The sequence below is a fragment of the Colius striatus genome, chromosome 15 (assembly GCF_028858725.1).
Source record: "Colius striatus isolate bColStr4 chromosome 15, bColStr4.1.hap1, whole genome shotgun sequence".
Lineage (NCBI taxonomy): Eukaryota > Metazoa > Chordata > Aves > Coliiformes > Coliidae > Colius > Colius striatus.
Window position 1 is genome coordinate 2512364 of NC_084773.1, and position 19809 is coordinate 2532172.

General features: G+C 42.6%; 1 protein-coding gene across 3 annotated transcripts in view; it reads right to left on the bottom strand.

Annotated features, from left to right (window-relative positions):
• The window catches only part of IQSEC1 (IQ motif and Sec7 domain ArfGEF 1), a 190552-nt gene that overhangs the window by 63199 nt on the left and 107544 nt on the right, over nt 1-19809 (bottom strand). For 2 of the 3 annotated variants that reach the window (XM_062008173.1, XM_062008172.1), the window contains exon 1: nt 9473-9673. The exons of the other annotated variant lie outside the window; for it this stretch is intronic. In XM_062008173.1, coding sequence (XP_061864157.1) covers nt 9473-9537 — 65 coding nt within the window. In that variant the 5' untranslated portion in view covers nt 9538-9673. Of the gene's footprint in view, nt 1-9472; nt 9674-19809 lie in introns of those variants that run through there. 3 annotated transcript variants of the gene reach the window in all.

Below are 19809 nucleotides of genomic sequence, written 5' to 3' on the forward strand. Positions count from 1 at the left end.
GAACCAGACAATAATCTACCCAACTTCTTCATTTTAGGGAACAACCTTTATAACAGGTTTAAGAACTAAGAATAACCATTTGAAAAGAGCTTACTTGAGATTATCTTCAGCTTCTGAGGAGAAGAGGGAAGGTTAAACACCTCACACATCACCTGGCGGTGTGTCAAACAGTGGCAGCGTATTGGCTAGCAGACACAAGTAGTTGCTACAGAAGAGTCCAGCAAACCAACTAACTTACTCTCACCCAGTACCCACCTTAATGCCTTAAGAACCCGAGCTGCTAAAGGCAAAGCTGCATTTTGTTTTCATTACTTAGCAGCTGGAAAGTAACAAAGGAGACTGACAGCATCAAGAGAATCTGAGTACAGCTTACAAACGTTAGCTTCCACCTCAGGTAAAGATGACGTCACTCTGCTAATCTGCGTTAATCATCACCCAGCGTATGTTTACTCAGCAGTGACTGCATTCCATCCTTCAAATTCTTTGTAAAAGTTGCTGGAATATTATTAAAACATGACTATGGTAATAATTTGAGGGTTGTGGCTGGAGGAAGAGTTCTCTCAAATTTATGAGCCCAATGTTTAGAATTTTTAGAGGGTGTTTTATGGTCAGCTCCTCCTCTTGATGTCAGCATAAAGCACACCAACATCAGCAAATGTCATGTATGCTTTGAAAGGATGCCCCTTGTCTTATGGGGACTAAAGCTAAACATTTTTAAGCATAACAGTGACATCTGACCATTTAACGAAATTCCTGAAGGTCTGCCTAGCAGAGCAGACTTTGTCCTGTTCCTCCTATGTAAACTCTTACACAATAGGATAAGCTGCAGAAACCTGTGGGGTTTCTCAATGCAGCTGTGCTAAAATTTGACCCCAACTATTCACCAGCTATATCATTCAGCAACTAGGATTCTCTTATTTAGCACATCTACGCCCCATACTATGTGTATTTAACACAGTACGATATTAATACACATTCTACTGTTTCTATCATGACATGACCTTTATATGATGCTAATTTTAATAAGGTTTAGTTTCTGCAGCTGAGAAAAGACTCATTTGTTGAAGCAGCATTTGATATAGAGCAAAAATTCTTGGTGTCCTCTACCAGCCATCCTTGTGCTTTCCCCAGCTGTTATACCAAGCCCACCAGAAGAAGAGGCACTGCAGAATGGGGGCTGCTGAGAAATCAGTTTGCTAGTAGTTAGGTCCTGTAAGAGACTAAACATTAGTTTCCTTCCCCCATTCAAGTCTTGAGGAAAATGGGGGACAGTACTTTTTTCCCCTCTTATATATTGTAGAACATATAAACATGAATTAAAGATCCTTCAGGAAACTCTGCTTCAGGTATTGAAATTTCACACCTAGAACTATATTCTCATCTTTAATTAAATATACTTGATCAAGTCTATCACATAACCCATTTTAAGGTTTTGCCCCTTGACTCTTCAAAATGATTACAAGTAAGATGCAGCAGAGAGAGCCAGGAACAATTTTTGAGCAAGTTAGCCTTTCCCTTCAGGTACATCTGGGCTGAAGGAAGTTAATTGTCACAAACCAAAGAATGTGCAAAGGGTACAAACAGCAGAAATGACAGCAAAACCAACTTTCTGTGTTGGACGCTGCCATTGGGTCGAGTCACACATCACATCACAACAGTATTCATTTAGACCATGTTTTCACGTAAGTAGCAAATGAACTTTACACAAAAATACCTATTTAAAACAACCAAGGGGTTCATAGAATCATAGAATCATAGAATGGCAGGGGTTGGAAGGGACCTTTAGAGATCATCTAGTCCAATCCCCCTGCTAAAGTAGATTCACCTAGATCAGATCACATAGGAACATGTCAGGATTCAATTTCAATGAGTTAATATATTGCTATTATGTAATCAGGTGTGTTTTAAAACAATGTCATTGACAAACATAGAATCATAGAATCACAGAATAGTAGGGGTTGGAAGGGACCTTTAGAGATCATCCAGTCCAACACCCCTGCTAAAGCAGGTCCCACCTAGATACTTTGTTCTCTCACTTGGATTTAAGAAATAGTTGGCTAAAGTTGTCCTGCTTTTAAAATCAGAAAGAAATGAATTGTTCAGCTTTCAGTAGTTGTTTGACTTCTCTCTGAAGTTACAAGATAAACCTCACAAGGTTATAGAGCCATGTAACTATAAATCCTCCAAGAGGCTGCTAAAAAGTCTGAACAGAGATCTAACTGAATCTAGAAGTATACATACAAGCATCACTCAGTTTTCAACCCCGTTCAAAGGCTGCAGTTTGGCTGCCAACTACGTCATGCCAAGTCTAAAAAAAACCCATCCCGAAAGACAAAGAAACCCCTACTAGTTTTCTCTATGGGAGAACAATGCAATTTCAAGAAGCATAAATGCAAACAGGCAAGGAAAGCTCTCACCAGGTAGGATAGAAAATGGATGAGTGCATATAACTCTTGTTCCTGCTCCCAGTGAAGTTCAAAGTGCTGCTACGAAGTTACTGGGAATGGGAACTCGCCTTGAGCACTCTGCACACCCCGATAGAAGTCTGTGTTGTAACTTACTGGAACAGAACCACTGCTAACCAATCCTTAATCACAGGCATCCTTGTAAAAATGAGATTTTTATCCCCTGCAACACACCCAAGGTTTATATCAAAGTGTTCAGAGCATAATGTTTAAGGAAACAAAACGGTAAGAGATCTTTTGTTTGAAGTAGGGAGTTTGGTGGGGAAAAAAATGGTTTAGGTGTTCCTTAGATTCCAGGCAACATGTTCAAATACTGAAAATATTCACAGCTGTAACTCAGAAAGATATTCTGTGTCTTACTGTGTGTAAATCGTCACTCTTAGGAAAATGAGACCTCAGAAGGTTGCTTACCACCTCTAAATCAGTTGAAGAGCTGACAGATGCTTTTTCTCATTCACAAACTTCCTTCCTTGTACATTTCCTCTCCATCATGCTGAGTCTATATATTTTATAGCTCTTCCTCTGTTGGTGAGGAATTCAATGTAGGCTTTCAGTAGGACTTTTGACCAGCCACACTGATTACAATTAAAAAGTAACACGGATAGCAATTCCTGCCTTGGAGACCCATAAATGCTATTTCAAAGCTCACTATAAGCCAAGAACTTTCTCCTCACAAAGTTTACCCTTTTACTACATTTTAAGATCTGCTCCACATTTTAAATAACTTTATTAGCTGCTTCAAATCAGAACCTAAACCCAGAGGGTTTACTGCACATACACAGAATGAGAGGAATTGCTGGGTGGTGCTGCAGTGTGTAGCTGCTTCATTTCAAGGCAGCACACAGGTGTCCCAGACTGCTTTGCAACTCTTGCTCCCAGAAGCATTGACAATGTGCCCTGACTTCTGCTGACACAGCTTGGCTTAGCTGGGGGCTGCAGGTGAGGCTGACCAACCACAAAAGAACATCAGGTCTAAAATACAGAACTCGTCTCATTCTTAGGATTTGTAGGCTCTTTACCATAACTTCATGCATAGGTCTTTCCATAACATACAATGGTGTTTTAGGAGAAGGGAAGAAGCCCAGTTTCTGAAAACAAGAGTCACCATTTTGTGAACTGAAAATGAAATTTTGTGCAAAGACAGGTAATGAAAATACCAACCAAAGACAGACAGAAATGATCTTGTGTGAAACACTTCCTCCTTCTAGGCTAACCTAATGAAAAACATCTTAATCCCATTTTAATAGCAAAAAGAAAAAAATACAAGTTTGCAACAAGCTGTCAGCATTTGGGACAATTTCCATTAAGGAATTAGGCAATCCTCTGTTATCTCTCAATTTCACAAAGCATTAACTACTGGTATTACTAGGAAACCATTAACTATAAAGTCCCATTCTCCCCAAACCTGGAAGCACTAGAATCAGCTCTTTCTTGAAACCAGCTTCAACTAAATACTTGACATCACTGATATCTTCTAAACAAGGTTCACAGAAAAAACAATGAAGGGGAAAAAAAAATAAACAACAACAATGAACTGTCTTTCTTTCAAGAGTCTAAGAAGCACCGAAAACATTATCTAACATTCAATACCCTGTGAAGTGTTAACTTCAAAGCATGAAAATCACCCCAGACAGCTCTAGGATGGAAATCCAACAGCTGTTTCATGGCACATTACAATCAAGCAGAGCCACAAAAGAAGGAAAAATAATTTTTATTCCCAATTGAAAATGCAGAGGGAAGTTAGAGAGAGAGAGAAGCTGTTATTAAGCTGTAATATGACCAGAAAAAGCCAGGGGTTTATACAGGCTGGTTCTGTTCTATGCAGTATTAGGTGTCCAGGAACTGCAGCTGGATCAGGAGCACTGCTGTCCATCTCATCTGAATGATGACTTCCTCAGCACAACCTCCCCAACGAGGGAAAGCCTGTGTTTGGGATTATCTTTAAAGGCAGAATGGCTTCCAGTTAAACCATCCATTCCTTTCCAAAGATTTATCCTTGGAGCTCTGTGCAAGTCCTGACATGGCCTACCCTGACTTGACTCATGAGAACTGAAAGGATAACAACTATAACCATTATGGCTGTAGGTTACACCGAGCTCGAGTAAAAGCAGCGCAACGTACAGCTGTCTACACCACAGTGCCCATGGCACTGCTGTACTTAACTCTCCATGTGGTCTGAGGTTGACTTTGGTCCACTCTATTAGAAAGGTGAGGAGTGAAAATTACAGTCAAATTGTGAACTTCCCTGAAGTGCAGTTTTAGGGCTGTCTGTAAACTTACCCTGCAACAGAAAACCCATCAGTTTGGCATCCTTGCCTCCTTTCACGCTGCACAAAGATGACCTTAAAGGTCATGTATACATCAACAAACAGAAGGAAGTTAGTTTTCTTTTACTCTACTCTTACCAAAACATCTAAACTCAGGACACATCCATTCTGGTGAATTTCAAGGGCACCCGATACTTTTTGGACCAAACAATGCAAATACCTCTCAGAACAAGCCTAGGGTTCTTCCATCGCCCTGCCTTGTCTGCAGCCACTTACATAAAAGGAAGCCACATTGTAACTGTTGCATTTTGTTTGTGCTGGCACAACATAAGGCAACAGGGAACTGGCTCCTTTGTTTTTAAGCACAAGTTTAACTGGGATGACACAGAACTACTGAAAGAAGCTGATTAACAGACACACTACATCAATTTCCCGTATTAAAGGCTACTAAAGCCGTCATTCTCATTTTCTGCTTCTCCCACACGGACACAAGTGTTTGATTTTTTTATCATACCAAAGCTTGGCTTTTTAAACTTTGTTTTTATTAGAGGGATCTTTACAATGTAAATTTCATCAAAACCTTTCTGGCCTTTTGTCAATTGTAAGGAAGCAAAAGAAGATTTATTTAGCTAAATTTGCAGTCCCCTTTTAATGTAATACTAGGGCTTTGTGCTACAGTGGATTAAAGCAGCATCTGTTCTTCTCTGGAAAGCTGGAGTCAAATCACAGCAGTGCAGTAAACTTGCCATCTCTCTCTGTATCCTAACTAGAATAGTCCTTCCTCCAAAAGAAAATTCAAATGAATTCCTGGAAGATGAAAGAGAGGCCATGTATCTGCACTATTTTTGGTTAGCAAGTCTTGTTTAAAAAGCCCATGAGTGGTAACTATTTCTGCATAACAAAGACATATGAACGAAACAAAATCTGTGTCTACATAAGTTTTGATGGAAAATGACAACATAAAGGATGCTGAAAATGAACTTCCAAATCCATGGCCTGATTCTGCTCTTGTAACTACTGAGTCTTGCTGGACAGCAGAAATAAAGCAGCACACTCGGGAAGATGAATTTGGCTTGTGGCCCACACTCTGTTTCAACCTAAATGACACCTAAACAAAGCAGGGTTAACAAAGACAACACAGTAACACACTTGCTCCTCAAACCTACGATTCATCTCTTCATAATTCCAGATGTTCTGTTGATAAGGCTCTGTCTGGGCTAAGGGTACATTCTCATAAATTTAATGCAACAAATAGAGCAATCAGGGCTCCATCTTGATTACAGTTTCTGAGATCTCCTGTAGTTCTGTTATTAAATAAACATAAAAGGCAATAATTGATTGACTGCTACTGTGATTAAAATATGCCTGGCTCTGAAATGAATGATAAAACTGCTGTTGACTCTGATAAAAAGAGAACTATGGAAATGCTGAAAGGCAAGGAAATTGAATCTTTAATGTCTTTCATAAATTCTGGGAACTCCTTGCAACAAAGAGAGGCCCAACAACCCAGCTAATCTACACCCACGTATCATAAATGCTCAAAGTATCAAAGTGGGTTTTGCCTCCTCAAATTGTGGTCCTTCACAGTGTTTTCAAAAGATACACTATTCAAAGCTAGACTTGAATCATTCCTTTGCACCTGCCAGAAGGATGCAGAAACTGGAAGCCACGTGGGTTTACAACAAAGAGGGTGCATTAGTCTGAGTCTTGAGAGTCTATGAAAGTCTAGTGTAGAACTTCCAGGACAACTTTATGGCATTAATATCCAAAATAAAGCTGCCCTGATGGCAGGCTAAATCCAGCTTTGCTCATTGAGAGTCACAGAGCTGAGGCTATAAAGTTAAGGCCATGCAGTGCCTTGAATTTCAATTGGACACCACACAGCAGGCAGAAGCAGATGTTTTACTAGGAAAGCAGAATCTCCCTTCTCTCACGCCTGTTTCCCTACATCTCTAGCCTGAAGTCTCAGTATCCATGGTGTTAAACACTAAGAAGCACAACTGAAGTATGTGAGGAGATGTTGAATACCTACAGGTGGCATCTCCATAAGTGTTGGTTATGGTTCAGAATGACACCTTGGACCCACCAACAGAGGACCAGCTACACAGGCCAGCTTTCGTAATTCACAGCTACCTCTTAACGGTGTTCAGGCCAAATACAGTTTGCAAGTGTAATTAGAGTCATGGCATAAGTGTGATAATTAGCTAGACAATTAAGAGATCTTCCTCTTCAGGAAGTTTGATCCTAGAATTGCCATCTTTATACTTCAGAGAAGACATTGTCTGCATAAAGGTAAACTTGTTTCAAAGTACTTGTTCCCTATGAAGCCCTAGCACCTAAGCTCCAGATCCTCAAAGACATGAAACAATCCCAACCTCCAGGTGATGGAAGGGCACTCTCATGAATGCTCAATGTTAGGAGGAATACTTTCCAGAGATATATGAATAGAAACACAATTCTCTTCAGAAGATTTTCCTTTTGCAAATATAAAACAGTCACTGGGTGAGAAAAACCACATAAAGCCTCAGGGCTGTCCATCCTAAGATATCACTTCCCAGTTGTCAAGAGGAACACCCTGCCAAGGGGCAGGTTACAGAGAAGGCTCATTCCCCAGCAGGAACTCCTGGTGTCAACTCCTAGCAACCTGCCACTATACATTTGTAACTAAAACAAGAGGTACTCTTCATATTCCTATTTTCCAGGTAAAATAAATGAACCCTTGGCTTCCCTTAATTGAAAATTTAGACTTATTCAGTGAAACTAGGATTCCCAGAGAGCTTCTAAAGGGGCGAAGAAACAACTAGATGCTGTTGATATGCTGTTGATATGCTGAGCATTGTAATTTTCAGTGGTCAGCTCCAGATCATGTACTGTCCAGATAGTATCTTTGATGATAGCTGTCTTCAAACATGAAACCCCAATGCTGAGAACCTATTTAACCAAGAGGGAAAAAAAACCCCAACCCTGCTGATTACCATGTAACAGTACTCTCTGACATTTCAGGAACTGGAACAGGACATCACAACAACAAAACAAATTGATACAAAAGTAAAATATGAAAGGGATCATTTTATTCCCCATGGCTTAAGTTCTCCCAAAGCACTAGATAGATGTAATGAACTCTGTGTTTATATGAAGGATATCTGTCACAGGAACAGACACAGTTAAACACAACCATCCAAACTAAGTACTCAGCAATTCCTCTTTTAACACATCAGGCAGAATAATCAAGTTGAACTGAAAGGAAGTGCATTGCAATGTGCAAATGGAGGAAAAAACGTCTGAAACAATGACTGAACAGCAAAACCTAACTGTGAACAAATCCCTCACTAAAGTAACATTTAGGAAATGTGTTTTGCAGCAAGCCATGCCAATGTAATATCACTTATGCAAACATTACCAGCTCCACATAGGAAATGTACAAGGTTCTACTTCATTATTTTCCATAAGGGTATAAAAGGGTTTAAGGATTGTTGAATGTGTGACTAAACTGTACCATAAAAAAAATATTTGGCAAAACCCACTTTTCCTCTCTTTACCAGAACAGACACTGTTGCATTCACATGGAGTTACATTCAACCTAGTAACTTCCTCCTTTTATTCTTCCACACATGCACACACCCAGTTTAAGACGTCGGCTGTCTTTATTTGAACCGAGGATTCCTTTAACAGTCAGCCAGCTCAGAACTTCATCAAATCATTCAGTGGAATAAACTGTCACCATGCATCGGAGAGTAATTGTTTTGCACAGTGCAGTTGCCTGGATAACTCTTTTAAAGTCCATCATGAGCTACACACAATATTGCACAAGAAAAGCTCGTTTGTACATTTGGTTTTCAAGTGCCCCATGTAACAGAGTCGTGTGTTTCTGCAATTTTGACGCACGTTGCTTTAGTAGTTAACAACGCCATAACAATAGAGACCGCACGTATTAACATGACAAATGCCATTCTCTGTTTGTCTGGCATCACTTATTCAATGTCCCTACTTTAAAGTCCTTTGAACTAAACTTTCTTTTCTTTTCAGCTGAGGGCATGAGTCGCAAACCATCCTGCACCCCGAGTAGGATCAGTGAGTGTAAGGCACCCTCCCAGGCTGACAGATCCAAGGCAAGGTGTCCCACGGACACGGGAACACCATGTCCCGGAGTTCTGGAGCAGAACTCGCCTCTTGTTTGACACCACTCAGGTGATTTCCTGCGCTGTACCAAACTCAACCAGAAGCGTTTTCATGCCTGTGCACACCCATGCACGGATTTTGCACGCTAAGTCCGATCATACCCTAACAGCACTCTTCTCAAAAGCCTTCGGGAGGTTTTATGCTCTGCCCCGACACCGACTATCCACTGGAGATGATCGGGTCCCCTTTAAACACCACATCTAAGCGATCTGCAAAGTCCCTTCCAAGACAGACAGCACTGTAATTCCTGCCCTCTCCCCGACCCAGGACATAAGCTCCCGGCCAACACAATCGCCAGAAAGCCACCGCCGTGCCCTCCCCATCACCCAGAGACAAAGGCGGGGGGGTGACCCCAGCGCCAAGCCGGACCTCCCGCAGCTTGGGAGCGGCTCCGTGCTGCCAGCACCCAGCTCTCCCCAATTCACAGCTTCCCGCAAGGGCGATCGGCGAGGCCGGGGCAGCGACGGAGCGCAGCCCTTTGTGTGACAGGACGGGACGGGAAGGCTCCCGGGGATCCCTCCCGCACCTCTCCTGCAGCCTCAACCCCCCGTCAGCACTTACCAGCTGTCAAGCTCCAGCTCCAACAACGACTGGGTCCTCTCCGAGCTGCAGTGCAGGCACCACATGGCTGGGCCGAAATCGCAGGCGGGGAGCTCCTCGCCGCCACCATAGCCGCCCCTCTAGGCTGCTCCGCCTCCCCTCCCCCTGCTCCCGCTCCCCTCGACGGCGGGAGGAGGAGGAGGAGGAGGAGGGGGGCGGGAAACACGGGAGCGCGCCCGGGCGCAGGCGCGGGGGGGCGGACACGGTTGCCAGGGCAATGCGAGGCGCCAAACACCTCATCCCCCTCCTACCTTGCCGGGGGCCGCTTGGGTCGGCTCCGGCGGGCACCGAACGGTGCCCGCCGGAGCCGACCCAAGCGGCCCCCGGCAGTGGAAACTTCCCCCAAGACGTTGGGGTTGTGATTTGTGGATGTGAGGGCAGAAGGTGAAAGCCCTTGGTGCTCTGAAACACGTACGAAAGAAAGATGCTGATACCTAAAGCGCTGTGGAGTGCTGGTGACTGGACAAGCGATGGGTTTGGTTGTTTATCAAACAATAAAAAGCAGGGCTTTTAATAAAAATGAGTAATTCAAAAGAAGATGTTAATTATCAGCCTTTTCAAGGGTGGGTTGGATGGGGCTTTGAGCGACCTGGCTAAGCAGAGGGTGTCCCCACCCATGGTAGAGGATTGGAACAAGGTGATCTTGAAGGACTCTTCCAAACTGAACCATTCTGTGTGATTCTTTGTTACTCCCAAACCTAGGGTTGTGCTGTATCATGTAGGTGCTTCTGCAGGAGGGTTGGACTAGATGATCTCTAAAGCTCCCTTCCAACCCTACTAGATCCCTTCTATGATTCTATGTAGCTCAGAGTTCTCACAGCATTTATAAGTGGGAATGGAAAGAAACTTCCACTGCTGTAAACGCACGGTAGCTCCATCATTAAGCTAGTTCTGGCAAGCAAGAATTCCTCACCAGAACTCTAAAAACACACACCACCAAGTGAATTTCATCACCACAGGACCTGACACATGAATAACAATCCTTCTTGATTTTTTTTCTCCTTCAAGCAGGTTCACCATGCAGTGATTAAAGTATTGCGGGGAATCAAGTCTAAACAGAGTTAATTGTATCTTAGTAATTCAGAAATGAAAAGCATCTCATTGCCTAGAACGCTGTAAAAGGTGCTTTAATTTATACAGATGCCTCTTATGTAGAAACCAAAGACCTGCATATGAGAACACTCAAATTATAGCACGTTCTCACACACAACATTCTACACATCTATTTGAACAGAAATGCTTGTGCTTCATAATGCCCCTACCCTTCCTCCCTCGAAGCCTAGAAAAGAGTTTGCAGTTTATCTGGAAGGTTAATCTGAGTGCTGAAGAACTAAGGGGGAAACGTCACCTTAGCCATCATCTGCTCCTGTGCAAAATGCAGTTTGAGTTCCTCTGCTGATCTAAACCACAAATAATTTCAAACAGCGCTTCCTAAGTCACAGATCCTTTGGTAGATTACCCCTACAACACTTTTAGCTTTACAGGCTAAAAGAAAAGTTCAAACTGCACCACAAAGCCAGCAGATAAATAGTGCTACCTATAGGTACAAAGAAATCAGTGTTTTAAAAAATAGTAAGGCCCAAATGACTAATATCCTGTAATAACACAAGAAAGCAAGACAAGTTTCGACTTTTGGGTTTCCTGTTTCATGGAGCTGTCAAAACATCTTGCTTTCCAATTTAAGTTTCCCTTCATCAAAATAAGCATCATGTCTATGTAAGTTGGGCAAAGCTGGGCAAACTGTCTAACCACAGACACTCCTTGTCCTCGTTTAGATGCCAGGGTACTGGAGAAGGGGAAGCTAATTAAGAAAACCAGAACCATTCTTGGAAGGTGGGCTGGGTTGGGGGAGCAATTGGTATGTTTACCAAAAAAAGCTTCATTCATAATCTTTTGCACAATATTTAGTGCAATTTTATATAAGGACAAAGCAACTTGCACTATACTTTTCAGGAATGGAAACATTCCAGCACATAAAAGCGGTGCTGGCTGGTCTCTGTAGGGAAACTCACAAGTTTAGCCAGAAACTCAAAATGTTTCTCAAACAAATCGAGTACAAGAAAGAGCACAAGGAAAGGCCTCTGTGCTGTATATACAACATACCTCTTATTTACAACACATACCACGGGAGCTGATCATGTCTTTCTGGATGATAAAAAAGAATCAAAGCAACTTCACTTAAACCCAGTTAAACACTTGGATGGTGTGTGCATCTTGCATAGTTTCCTACGGAAGCATTAGGCACAGATTCCAATGAGCCTAGGTTTAACTAGCTTTCAGCAAAACTCAAATATGCTAAGGAAGGACACACCTACCCTGACTGTTTAGTCAGTAATTGACAGTCTCTGTTTTGACAGAGACTATTTACACTGCAATGCCTACTTTCAACATCTCGCAGCTCTCCAGACATTCTCTTCCCTACAGAAGTTCTGGGACAGACAACAATCCCACATTTTTCCAGTCCTGACTCAATGCCTTCCTGCATCAAGCTTCGCCTCTCCCTGTAAACAAGAGCCAAGTCCAAAGCAGACATAGGCAGTCCACAAAAGTCTCCTGCTCCTTTGGAAGCCAGTTTCCACTTAGAAACCCAGAGCAGACAGTTTCAGCGTGGGCTGTGAAGGGAGGATAAGTGCTGGAAAGGGCGGCTGAGAAGTGTTGACCTCAAAAGCAGCCACCAAATTTCCTGAAGAATGTGCTTTTCTGAACCTGTTTCAAACAGAATCTTCCTTCTACAGATATGAACTTGCACGACAAGCAAACCACCAAGCCATACTAATACATCCCGTTTCAAGTGCTATGCTACAGCTTCCTCCCCTCAATGCCAAGCATACAGAACCCTCAGTTTTGTTTCCACCACTCTGCTACAAAGTTGTTAAATCACTTCTTGTTTTGGTATATTCTTAAAACCCAAAGTAGAGATTAAAAGCCAAAATCATTTACACATTTAAGATCTCACATGTATTCCAGGCAGGGAAATTAAACACAGAAGCCCAAATTCTTGCAGCACTACGCAGATGGCATTGTGGTTTCCGAGTCAAGGCGGCCTGACGCAATTATTTTTGGAAGGATTTTTTTTGTTTATGTTTCAACATTCCCAAACCCTCTTTGTTGAACCATATGCCATACAGCATAATCCAGTCTCCCTCAGGTAACAGTAACCATAACTCATAATGCATAATCCAGTCTCCCTCAGGTATCTGGTGGTGATTTTCTGTAGACATCTAAGCTTGACTTTGTAGGACAAGTTTTTGGTGGCAGGTAGCTATGCTTTCCTGCTGTCATGACCACCTAGGTTCAGTGCCTATGCTCTGTGCTGAACATACAGAGGCTTGAGAGTTGGGCAAAGAAGAACCTCATGAGGTTCAACAAGGGCAAGTGCAGAGTCCTGCACCTGGGACGGAACAACCCCCTGCACCAGGACAGGCTGGGGGTGACCTGCTGGAGAGCAGCTCCAGGAGAGAGACCTGGGAGTCCTGGTTGATAATAAACTAACTATGAGCCAGCAATGTGCCCTCGTGGGCAAGAAGCCAATGGCATCCTGGGGGCATCAAGAAGAGTGTGGGCAGCAGGTTGAGGGAGGTTCTGCTCCCCCTCTGCTCTGCCCTGGTGAGGCCTCATCTGGAGTCCTGTGTCCAGTTCTGGGCTCCCCAGCTCCAGAGGGACAGAGAACTGCTGGAGAGAGGCCAGTGCAGGGCCACCAAGATGATCAGGGGACTGGAGCATCTTCCTTCCAAGGAAAAGCTGCAGGAACTGGGGCTGTTCAGTCTGGAGAAGAGATTGAGGGGGGATCTCATGAATATTTACAAGTATCTAAATGGTAGCTGTCAAGAGGTTGGGGCAGCACTTTTCTCGATGGTATCTAGCAATAGGACAAGGGGTGATGGGATGAAGCTGGAACAAAAAAAGTTCTACTGAAATATAAGAAAAAACTCTTTCAGTGTTTCAGTGAGGGAGCCCTGGCACAGGCTGCCCAGGGAGGGTGTGGAAGATCCTTCTCGGGAGGTCTTCGAAATCCACCTGGACACATTCCTGTGTGACCTGATCTAGGTGGGACCTGCTTCTGCAGGGAGTGGTTGGACTAGATGATCTCTAAAGGTCCCTTCCAACCCCACCATTCTGTGATTCTAAATTTCAGGCCTTCAAAGACAAGGGCAGGAGAGGCTCTTCTAAGAACACTGAGCCAATGTGGCCTTCCAGACCACATTACTGATCTGCACTTTGTACAGGAAGCTTTGACAGGACCAAGATGACAAGATTATATACTTTGTTGTTCTCCCACTGCTATGTTGACACCTAACTAACTTTAGAGCTGCCACCAAGATGCTCCAGAAATATGTAGCACAGGATAAGGAGATGGGAAAGTGATTTTTCATGTCTCAGTACCCTTATTCGTGGCAGTTTGTTGGCGCACAACTAGTAGTATAAGGTTACCTTTGCTCCATTAAAAACAAGGATCAACTTAAGAAAAAAATAGAGGAACCAGGAAATCTCTGTGCAAGAGGAACTAAACAAAGAATTCCAACTATGAACTGACACTCACTAGATCAGCCCAGAAGTTTCAGGGAAATAATTCTGAAGCAAACAAGCTGTCTGATAATGGGAAGAGCTTACTGTTGACAACTGGCTTGTTCACCATAGCTGTTGGTGCACTAACCACTGTAGTTTTCAGTCATTGTGACCAGCAAACGCTTCTCATAAACTTATAAAGGCAGTTTCAATTTTGTTACTGTTTCCATGTTTACCAATATCTCAGTAGTCAATGTCAGGTTACTCAACCTTCCTTGCTAAAGCTAACTGACTTGTATTTCTAACACAGATATATAATTAAACCTTAGATTAAGCACAACACTGAAAATTTGGTTTATCCAGTAATTTCCATAAATCACTGTTATTTAATGTGTTAATAGCTAAAATAAAGTTTATAAACCCCCAGAGTGCAACAAACTCAATTTGTAATTACGAGAACACAGCAATTTGTATAACGTGCCATCTAAATCTACAGTAATTATGACCCTGCTTAAGGGTAATTCCCAATTTAATCACATTTAATACACCATTATTTCCAAGATCTAAAAGGCTGCAACAGGCATTTATCTTGCATTGTGCTTGAATACAAGCAAATGGTTACCCAGGAAAAAAAGGAAGGTAGTTTTCCTCCTGCAGAGTATAAATACAGCCGTGCAGCATTGTACAATATAATTCATACAGGGGTCAGAATACAGGTTATTCCTCTCACAGTGGGCTTTTTGGGGGTATTAATCCAATGCACTCCTTGAAAAAAATGTGTTAAGCCATACAGACCCTTTGCCTCCTCCCTCCCATGATGAATTCTCTGCTCCTCATGCTTTCCCTCCATCCACACTTACCTGCACACCCAATGAGAACCAACTGTTCTTTCAAGAAATATTGGGATCCATCAGTTTCAGGTACGTACAGAACAACCCTCTTCCACAATACTCCCTCCTGCTACGTGATGGGAACTATCAGTAAACAGTAACTGCTTCTCTAAATGCACAAAACATAGTATCTTCTGATCATTTTCCCATACAACCTGGAATTACATAAGAACCATCAAATATGCCAGGCATTTCTTTAAAAGCTAACACATTGCTGTCCTTACCCTAGCTCTGCATCCCCCTCACCTGCAAAGCATTCCTTGTCTTCTCTCATCTACATCTCTCCATTTCCTATGACTGCATCCTAGTTAATTTTCTTTAATGCTAGTACACAAAAATCAGCATTTAAACAACAGCTACAACTTCAGCTGAACTTTTCAAACCTTTAAATAAACACATCTGGGGAAAGGCTTTATGTTGACGGTTGCCATGGAGTAGGCAAAACAATGAATCTTTGTAGTCATTTTGCTTTCCTAAGAACAGATCCAAAGCCTATTTAAGGCAAAGGAAATCTTCCCTGACTTCCAAGAGCCTGCAGACTTGAAACTGTACTTTTCAACTACCTATCTCAACCCTCTCTACCTTTACAAAATCTATAATAGCATTATCACTGCGTGCAGGATGGGAATATTGAAGCACAGGTTGTACAAACCACAGCAGAGGAAAAATGAAACAACTTTTCACAGTCACTCTGTAGACCAATGAGAGAAGTAAAAATGACACAGATCTACGCTCTGCTTCTTGGTCCCCTCCCATAAACCATGACTTAGCCCTACAGAAGGAGAAAGGAAAACGATCTGCCATCAAAAGGAATCTCTCCAGTGAAAAACTGTGCTCTGCAGCAAACTCCTCTTAGCCCTAGCTAGAAGGTTTGGGTGAGAGGCCTGATTTTGGAAAAGAAACCCCAACCAAACAATAAATTCCACAAGTATAACAATGTTTCCAAATGCTGAGCTACACTGATTTATCCAGGATGGAAACAAGCAAGCCAGACAACCCTGTAAACTTCTACAAGTTGTAAAATACATACACAAAATTGCAGCATTGAGAAACAACGCATAAAGAGGAGCAGAGTGCAGTCAAACCATTAGACCAAAGCCAGGGTTCCTCACTCAGAATTCTCTACTGTCAATACTCTGACCTGGTTTTTTGTCCCTCTAACTCAGTAGCTGATCCTGTGAACCCTCACTTGTGTGGGGAGTTATTGTCAATGGTATTACTGGGTGCACTACAGCACTATTGTCAATGGTGTTACTGGGTGCACTCCAGCATTGACTGTTTACATCCACAGGGACAACACTGGGAAAAAGAACATGAGCCAGAGCTTTTCCTTGATATAGCACTTAGGTATTTGTCTCAGAGAACTCTGTTAACACTGGTCACACTGCTTCAGAGCTGATGTTTTCAAGCTCTCTTTCCCCACAGTGCAGCTCACAGCAGGACATAGTTTTGGTTTTCCACAACATTCACCAGTTACTAGATAACCACATTTCATTATAATACTACCAAGACAGTTCAAATTCCTCTGGGCAGATCCATAGGCACGTGGAACAGTTTTCTTTTTGTGCAAATACCACACAGCCTCCCTTTCAAAAAGCAGAGGACTTTCAGTAGTCATCAATATTGCTGTGACTCACCCCAGTAGTGAAACCATACCTGAGAAGCAGAAGCTGCAATCTAGGTCAGCCAGCACTGAGCGGTGGTGCTTCAAGAGAAAACTCTTTCTTCTCACAAATCCATGGGCAAGGTAGTGGATGCTTGGAAATCCCCCCAAGAAAGTCCATAGGCTGGCAAGCAGTCAGAGAACCCCTTTAGAAAGAAGTTCATCTGTAAGCCAAGGTGGCCGCTCTGTTATTGCCACAGACTGCAGACTGAACTAGAGTGAAAAGGAAACCTTTAATCTTCATTCTTGGGGCAGTAAGGGCAGGACTTTGTACTGAGAATACAAGGTGACTGCAATTACAAGTTTGTTGATACCATTATACACATAATAGCCCCTTGTCTCTTAAGAATGAAATATGTATGAGAGTGGCTCCTTCACTTTCCTCACTTGGAGTGCTGCCTGCATTCTCTGACGAACCCAGAGTTCCCACAGCTTGGCAGGACACACCTCAGCATTTGCAACACCAAGTCACCAGGTTCCAGGATATTGTTGGTGCCAGTACTGAGCATGGGTGGTGGTAGCTGAGTCCACATGGCTCACGACTGAGAAACTCGGGATGTAAGGAATATATCCTGATGCTCTACAACAGCAGACCTCACAGAGATAGAACTGAAGCCATGAGCTTCCCCTTCCAGACTGTTAGTTGCTCATAATAAAGGACTGAAAAAGTCAGGCAATTCTCCTTTACTAGAGAAACAGTGCAGATTTGTGGTCAGATTAAGTTAGTCACTGAAAGAAGTGGCTTTACCTTCCCCTCACCTTATCCGCCCCCTGCCATTCCTTGCAGGTGCATTTGTTCATGTTGATGTGATGGGCATAAAGAGATACAAAACAAAGTGGGTTCTGGCAGGTCATTTGGGATGGTTCACCTTGTATAAGGCAGAGATATTTGTCAAAGGTGCACACTGAGCAACACTCTGTATCAGTAAGACACGCCGAGTATATACTTCAGGCACAAGGGAGAAGCCATACACAAGTTCACTTCTGTTTTTCACCTCTAGGTGTTGTCTCCAAACAGGGCTGGAACAGAAAGATTATTACCATCTGGGACCTTTCAATATCACAATGTATCACTGTTAAAAACACATACAAAAAGTCCACTGACAGTAGATGATCCAAACCTCTGCACACCACCTATGCAGCAGTTATCAAACTCATCACTGAATAAAATGAAGTTGGGCACAACCTGGGCATTGAGATGATACATAAAATGCACGTAGCTAATACACAGTGTCTTAATGCTCCTGTGGAAACCAACCAAAATTGAACCATCTTTTAAGAATATGCAATACCAGAAGGCTCCCACAACATTCTCTTCCCCCCCCCCCCCGAACTTTAATTTTATGGTAGTAATAATGTGCTTTCTGCAAAAAGCATTTCTTTGGGATTAACAGACAGCTGAGATTAACAATGCTTAGTTCTGCTTCACATCATCAGCATCTAAAAGCTCTGAATCTCCAAGAAAAGGATGGTTTTGTGGGCTTGGTATTGAATGGACTTTCTCCTGTTTGAATGATTCACAAATACAGTAAGATGAGTGAACTTCTGCATGCACAGTGGGCTTTGTGCACACACTGAAGTCAAGTGGAAAAACACATGATTGATTTTAAGACAGCTTTAGTAATATTTCCTAATTCTGGAAAGAACATAATCATGTTTCTTTGAATAAAAATGTGGAATAATTACCAACCTCAGTTTCAACAGTGACTGAAAGCTCGAGAAAGCAATTGCTAGTCAGCACTATAATTGCTATCTGTTATATAGTATTAGAAAGTATTCTACTAGACAGTAAATATCTGAATTTCAGTTTTGTATAGAACTGTCTTGCCACCAGCATTTGTGGCATCCGGCTCAGTGTGATGTGCTGCATTGAGAAATCATGTGCACAGTGCACACCATAAAGAAACACATATTTTCCATGACTTGCCTTTCTGAAGCACCATTCTAAATGCAGAAATTTTCCTAGTGAAGCTCAGATTGTGTTACAGTTGTTTATTTTGGTAGCAACCACCAAGTTTAAACTGTGACTAAAATAACAGGCACCACTGAAATGGCCCATATAGAAATAATTTTTAAGCCCTAAATTCAGCTTTGAGGTAAAGAAATCCCTGACTGCATATTTAAACAAATGAGTAAGATGGTTACAAGGAGGGTCTTATTATGGATGTAATAAAGTTAGATTTAAAGGTAATTTATGAAAGTGTTTTCATGGTGCTGTATTACTGCAGGACTGTGTGACCTACTCTAGGTGGTCCTGCTCTGGCAGGGGGGTTGCACTGGATGAGCTTTCCAGGCCCCTTCCAGCCCTTGAGATTCTGTGAGTGCAACACAATGATTTTTAATTCAGGAAGGATATTTATCTTACATTCACGTCTTGTCAAACCTGTCAGGATGGACATATGCTGTATCACTCAGACAGAAGACTTGATTGAGACACAGAAATATTTACAGACAGCACTTTCTGGCAGCTGCACATCCTTCAGCTGATACCACAAGTGACTGTGCCGGCACTGGGGAGGCTGTTTCCACAAAACTCAGTGAAGGCCACGTGCCTGCAGCTTTATCTATCATGCAAAGGCGTGATCACTAAGGAAAAACAAAACAACAAAACCACATTCCCCAGTCATGACTACATAGCAAAGCCAGCTACTGTACTAAGGTCACCCTATATATATACATAACATAGAAAACAGCTGTGGCACTGACAATGCCACTGTGTGGTAACAAAGTCTGAGCCTCCAGTAACTGACTTCAGTCTGTGAACTAAACTGAGTAACCACAAAAACTCAACCCTGAAGCAAACTGCACAAACAAATATTGACTTTTTTCCATGGCAACTTTTACAGAGAATAGAAACTTTGAATGATGTTTTGAGCCAGATAGAAAATAAACAAAGGTAGGGGAGGAACTGATAAACACACACCTTGAAGAAATGCTCAGCACTAACATGGAATGAAGAACATTAAAAAAGGAGTGGTTTTGTTCTGCTGCTTCTTGCACTGGACCTTGGAAGACAGCACAGTTTCCATGTCCTCTCTGTGGAATACGATCATCTTCAGCAAAAAGCCTGGGCAGCACTGGCCATTTTCCTAGGGAGAGGAGACACCTCTGCCTGTCCTCTGAGTGTAAATGTGCCAGCCCTGCCCAAGCTCTGTGCAGAGCTGAGGCACTGCAGCTCGTGCTGATGGCTGCTGTGCAGCTCCCTGCCAGCTCTGGATTCATGTACTTGGACAGATATC